Genomic DNA, 6,910 nt, shown 5'->3' on the forward strand with positions numbered 1-6,910 from the left:
TTATGAAGAGTGAAAAAAAAAGATGAAATAAGGCTCCACACGATAATTTACCATTATCAATGAAAACAAATTTTTAGCATTTATATTCTTCAGCAAATAAAGTCAAATATTTTGAGGTCTTTGTATTCCAAGTCTTGATTACAATTTTTCAAAAACACATAATAATTAATTAATAAGATCCTAACCATATATATATTCTGCATCAATTTTTAAATGAAGGCATCATTCAATGACATCTCTAGCGCGCCATTTCTATCCACATTAATAGCCTTCCAAAAGATCAATCATGCAGTGTTTTTAAGTATCGTTCAGAATTTGAGCAGAGTATGATCCAAAACACACTAGGGGATGATTATATTTAAGACAAAGCAAAACAACAAGTACTACTCATGATCCAAAGAATTAATGTGATGCTGAACCACTATCAACATAAAACTGTGATATATAAACCATGAACCCTAAGGCAGTTGGAGGTCAAAGAGTGCTCCCATGTGTTCTGGGCGATGGATGAGTTGTGGATTCACACGAGAAGCGATTTGGTAGAACACCTGACATGTTAATAAGCTATCGGAGCCGGACTGATGTCGAGAGCCCACTGCTCGCTCAACTCGGACGGTAGAGGCCACCCGCTCCAATCCTCCGTAAAGGCCAGGACAATGCTTGCAAAGGTGCTTCACATCGAACACCCTTTTACCGAAAAAGAAGTGAACAAGGTGCAAGAACTCATGAACGGTCTTTGGTAACTTGCAGTCGCATGTCAGCATCTTGACTAGGAAGGCGAAGTCATAGGCGCCTTGGAAGGTAATCCAGGAGACGGGAGAAAAATGGCCAAAGGAGAGCAAGCCGGAGGTGGCCAAGTGCTGGGCGAATCTGCAAGAGTCGATGCCCCATACTTGATTCTTTTGGAAGTCGATGCCATTAGCCTTGAGCAGCTCGACGGAGGAAGGGGCGTAACGGTCGCGGCTGATGTCGAAGTCGCGGAAATTAAATTCCCACACGTAACGCACACAAGTGCCGTCGCTGTAGATGGCACATGGGAGGTTGCCGGCGGCGTCGGAGAGGGTGAGACCGACCTGGACGATGCGGAGGGCCTCGACGTTGGCGCGGATCAATTCGTAGCGCTGGGAGAGGGTGAGGGTGCAGTAGGGATTTTTGGAAGCGACGACGACGCCAGGATACTCGGTGTCCAATGCGACGAAGGGGTGGAACGGGACGGCGGAGCGGATAAGGGCGAACTCCTCGTCGAGGTTATGAGCCCACACGGAGCGAACCTCGACTCTGGCGCTGGTGCTGAAGGCGGAAGAGGAAATTAGCATATCGTTATTGTTGACGACTGCAACAGCCATGATGAGTTTAATTTGATGATATTAGAAATACGAAAGTAGTGGAAGGCTGGAGATCGAGGAGATGTTAATTAGGTTTCGATCGAGTTGGAGTGGAAATTAAAATGGAAAGGGAGGGGGAGTTTAAATAGAGCAGGAAATGGAACTCAACGAGAGAAAATCGCAACCAGACTAAACTAAACAGAATTAGTTGCCGCGAAGCGAAATATTAGGATATATATATATATATATATAAATTAATGATGCTAAACGAGCTTAATCAGGACTTTAAGTCAAGGATAAACCCAGCAGTAATTAGCGAGCTCAACTAGTGGTTTAGTGTTAATTAATTAATTAAAGTTGTTGCCATCGAATCATTCATTTTCTTTCTTAAATTAAATTTCCGTACGTGTAATTTAGTCATTATTTGCCTTTAAGTCAAGTATTAATCTGGCGCCAAATCCAGTAGCAATTAGCGAGCTCAACTAGAGGATTAGTATTAATTAATTACAAGGGTTGTTGCCACCGAATTACTCTTTTTTTTTTAATAATTTTCTTTAATTCTTAAACTAAACTTATGATCTTATTTCTAAACTTCAATACTAGCCTAGCTAGGCGGTTTGAGTAAGGAGGATATCCTGTCTAAGACCTGTAAAGAGGACGTGCTGGGTAAGATGGATAAATGATTGGTCAACAGAAGATGTTTCTCTTCCAAAAAAAAGTTTTCCTTTGCTCCTTCAACCATTTCTCTTCCAAAAAAAGCTTCCCTCTGCTCCTTTGATCCTGTGTGTAAGTAGACGAGCCAATAAAATATTAGCGCTCAGAAATTAAGGGGAGTCCCTGGTAAAGGTCCTCTGATGCTCAAGTGAATATGAATCCGAACGAGTGGCTGAAGAACAGTAAGAACACCCATGCGAGAGTAAGCTGCAGATATTCAGTAAGTGTCCCTTCATTACGGAGAAGACTCTCCTTTCATATACCACCTCACATAACTTACGTAATCATAAGGTGGCAAAATGTGTCAGAGGTTGTTAAGTAAAGAAGAGGGTACTGTTAAAAGAAGAATAGAAAGAAGATAAAATAGGAGAGTAATAATTAATCTTATTGTTTGTTGATTCTTGTCCTCAAGACAATACAATATATATAGGGTTTAAACAAGTACTCGGTCAATTAACCAATTAATAAATAACAGAATAATTCTAAAAATTATTCTGAGAATTATTCTAATAATTATAACAGAATTATTAGAATAATCATAAAACTAATTTGATTTGATTTGATAATTTGATCCGGTCAATTCTGGTAATTCTCTTTTATCTCTTTTACCCCCCGACAAACTTAACGGGAGATCTTTGACGTTGAGTTTGCTTGCTAATTTGTTGAAACGTTGTCTGGATAATGGCTGAGTAAAGATATCAGCAATTTGATCCTCAGCAGAGATATAAGAGACGGATAATTGTTGAGTTGCCACACGTTCACGAACAAAATGAAAATCAATCTCCACATGTTTTGTACGAGCATGAAAGATTGGATTTGCTGTGAGATATGTTGCTCCAATATTATCACACCAAATTTTTGGTGCAATATTTGATGCAAGATGAAGTTCAGAGAGAAGTGATTGAAGCCAAATAATTTCAGACGTTGCATTTGCTATAGCTTTATATTCTGCCTCAGTACTTGAACGAGATACCGTAGGTTGCTTCTTCGAATTCCATGAGATAAGATTTCGTCCAAGAAATATTGCATATCCACTAGTAAAGCGTCTATCTTCAGGAGAACTTTCCCAATCCGCATCATTATAGGCATGTAAATCTCGAGACGATTGACGATATAAAAGAAGACCATTTAGAATAGTACCTTTGAGATAGCGAAGTATTCTTTTTACATTATCCCAATTTTGTTCAGTTGGAGCATGCATGAATTGACAAACACGATTTACTGCAAAAGTAATATCAGGGCGTGTGATAGTGACATATTGTAAGGTTCCAACAATGCTTCGATAAATCTGTGGATCAGACAGAGCAGGAGAGGATGAAGATGGAGAGTTGTTTATAGCAATTGGTGTAGAGACCGGACGTGCTCCATCCATTTTGGCTCTTTGAAGAAGTCCAGTAATGTATTTGCTCTGAGAGAGAAGATAGCCATCCTCATGTGGAATAAGCTCAATACCAAGAAAAAAACGAGCAATGCCCAAATCTCGGGTAGGAAATTCTTGATTGAGAATACTTAATAAAATTATGATGCCCTTGTGATCATTACCGGTTATCAGGATGTCATCCACATAAATAAGAAAAAAATCATAGACCCATCATTATATTTGTGAAATAGAGATGAGTCAGTCTTTGATCCAGAAAATCCTTGAGATTGTAACCAATTGGATAGTCGATGAAACCATGCACGAGGAGCTTGTCGAAGACCATATAAGGATTTCTTAAGTTGGCAAACATGAGATGGAAATTGTGGATGAATGAACCCAGGTGGTTGCTCCATAAATACAGTTTCCTCAAGATGACCATGGAGAAACGCATTTGAGATGTCTAATTGGCGTACAGGCCAATTGGAACTAACAGCTATCGATAATAATAGTCTGACAGACGTAATCTTGATGACTGGACTAAAAGTGTCATTGAAGCCAATACCTGGTTGCTGACTAAAACCTTTGGCTACAAGTCGAGCTTTGTATCGTTCAAGAGAGCCATCAGCTCGATACTTAAGACGGAATACCCATTTAGAGCCCACAACATTCATTGAGGAAGTGCGTGGAACTAGACTCCATATTCCATTGCGAAGAAGTGCATCAAATTCTGTAGCCATTGCACTGCGCCAATTTGGATCCTTGTTGGCTTGCGTAAAACAAGTTGGTTCAATAGATTTTGAAGAAACCACTATAGCCCGTGGAAGAGGATATCGAGTCGCATTTGGTGGGCAACATTCATAAATGTCACTAATGGGAAGCATGCGACGAGGAGCATTATCATCTAAATCACTTGTTGATGGTGATGAGGAAGTACGCTGACATGGTGATGTAGATGACGGACTTGCATTATCCGAGGATTCAGAACTAGAGAGCATATTATCTTCGACCGGTGAGGCTTCCAAGATTGGAGCAGCATCCTGAGGTGATTCTGATGATATAGGGGAGTTATTAGAGAGCGGAGCAGGACCTAGGATGCCATCATTTCTGACAATATTAGGTGGTATTAAGAAGGTGCCACCTGTATCTGGAGGAGAAACCGAAGTAGATACTGATAAAGGGAATAGAGTCTCATCAAAAGTAACATGTCGTGAAATATAAATTCGACCTGTTGGTATATGTAAGCAACGATAACCATGGTGCAAATTGCTGTAACCAAGGAAAACACATTGTAGTGAACGAGAGTTAAGTTTGTGTTTAGAGTAGGGGCGTAACCATGGATAACATGCGCAACCAAAAATTCGAAGGAAAGTGTAATTAGGAGTTTGATTATAAAGTGTTTCAAAAGGACATTTATGATTGAGCAATGGAGTAGGGAGTCGATTTATGAGATATACAGCAGTGGTAACAGCTTCATCCCAAAATTTACGTGGAACTGATGCATGATGAAGAAGAGCTAAGGCAGTTTCGACTATGTGTCTATGTTTTCTCTCAGCAGAGCCATTTTGTTCCGGAGTGTGAGGACAAGAGACTCGATGAACAATTCCACAAGAGACAAGATGACGATGGAGAGCTTGATATTCACCTCCCCAATCAGAATGAAAAGAAAGTATTTTATGATTAAAATATCGTTCAACTTGATTTTGAAATTTACAGAATATATCCAGTAAATCAGATTTTCTTTTCATAGGATAGAGCCAAGTATATTTACTAAAATGATCAATAAATGTAACATAATATTGAAAACCTTGGTTAGATAAAACAGGTGCAGGGCCCCAAACATCAGAATGAATTAATTCAAGTGGAAAATTAGAAACATAATCAGATGAATAGAAAGGTAGCTTATGACTTTTAGATTCCATGCAGGCCCTACATGAATGAGATGGAGAGGAGGTAATGGAAGTAGGTAAACCATACCTATTGATGATTGACTGGACAATATGAAGAGAAGGATGACCAAGTCGAGCATGCCAAGCTGGTTTATTTGTGCGTTCACCAACAAAAGCTTTGATTGAAGAACTTTGAAGATAGTAGAGGCCATTTTTGATTCTCTCATGAAACATAATAGCATTTGTTCCTTTATCTTTTATAAGATAATGATTATGATGAAACTCAAAAATGACATTGTTATTAAGACAAAATTGACGGGTAGAAAGTAAATTTTTAGTGATAGATGGAACATGAAAGATATTGCGCATGTGAAAAGTTCGATTAGATAAATGAATATATGTGTTTCCAAGATTAGTAATTTGCAAACCTGAGCCATCGCCTACTTGAACCGTATCTAAGCCATAATATGACATTACATCTGTAAGGATATTATAATCCGATGTGACATGATGAGTTGCTCCAGTGTCAATATACCAATCAGTAGATAAAAACTCTGGGGTTTTACCGCAAGTAGGCACAGATGAGAGAGCTTTAGGATATGCTTGTGAAATAGACGGTTGTCTTGAGACTGTAGAACCACCAATGAAATTTGAGGCAAATCTTTGAGGGCATAGATTTCCAGGATGACCAATGATGTGACAAATTTGACATTTTACCCGAGAGTAATCAAATCTTTTAGGGCATAGATTTCCAGTATGGCCAATGATGCGACAAATTTGACATCTGACTGAATTTTTTTTTTGGCCTCTTTGATAGTGTTGAGTATTTGACATCTAAAGTAAAATAACATATCTTGTAGAGAGACTGGATCGCCGGAAAGGGGACATTTCGCCTGGAGAAACTCCTCTTGGAGGAAATAGAAGCCTTGGCTGGAGCAACCACTTGTTGTCGACGTCGAGGTTTGGTCGGCGTTCGGTGGACAGCGGCGGTAGCACAAAAGGAGAAGCCCTTTTTGTCGTCTTGTTTTACGGTTTCAAAAAAAAAGAAACTCCTCTTTTGTCTTGGACGGCGGCAGAAAAAGAAAAAGGAAGGGAAGAGGATTTGTGAGGGAGAATTAAGAGAAAGAGAAGGAACGAAGGATCATGGCTCTGATACCATGTTAAAAGAAGAATAGAAAGAAGATAAAATAGGAGAGTAATAATTAATCTTATTGTTTGTTGATTCTTGTCCTCAAGACAATACAATATATATAGGGTTTAAACAAGTACTCAGTCAATTAACCAATTAATAAATAACAGAATAATTCTAAAAATTATTCTGAGAATTATTCTAATAATTATAACAGAATTATTAGAATAATACTAAAACTAATTTGATTTGATTTGATAATTTGATCCGGTCAATTCTGGTAATTCTCTTTTATCTCTTTTAGGTACAACCTAGGCGATACGCCGTAGTCGTCCAAGAAATCTTCCGCTGACCCAAATGTATATCTCTTTTGTTGTTTATAGTTTCTATTATCATTGAGGTGAACGAAGGAATATGCTGTTATAATTGGTCGGCTGATGGGAGGCACGATTGTCCCTGAAGAAAGTTCCAGAAGAATATTCTCTGACACATAGTT

At 38.8% G+C, this 6,910-nt stretch overlaps 1 protein-coding gene across 1 annotated transcript; it reads right to left on the reverse strand.

The window, feature by feature from the left end:
- Positions 1–458: 458 nt before the first annotated feature.
- Positions 459–1,346, reverse strand: LOC122010884 (probable CCR4-associated factor 1 homolog 11). Its single transcript, XM_042567353.1, has one exon. It carries the CDS (start codon positions 1,344–1,346, stop codon positions 459–461), a length of 888 nt encoding a protein of 295 aa, XP_042423287.1.
- Positions 1,347–6,910: the final 5,564 nt, after the last annotated feature.

Source organism: Zingiber officinale, chromosome 8A (assembly GCF_018446385.1).
Source record: "Zingiber officinale cultivar Zhangliang chromosome 8A, Zo_v1.1, whole genome shotgun sequence".
Classification (NCBI taxonomy): Eukaryota; Viridiplantae; Streptophyta; class Magnoliopsida; order Zingiberales; family Zingiberaceae; genus Zingiber; species Zingiber officinale.

Coding starts and splice junctions, on each gene's coding strand:
- LOC122010884 (XM_042567353.1), bottom strand. CDS start 1,346: ATGGCTGTTGCAGTCGTCAACAATAACGATATGCTAATTTCCTCTTCC.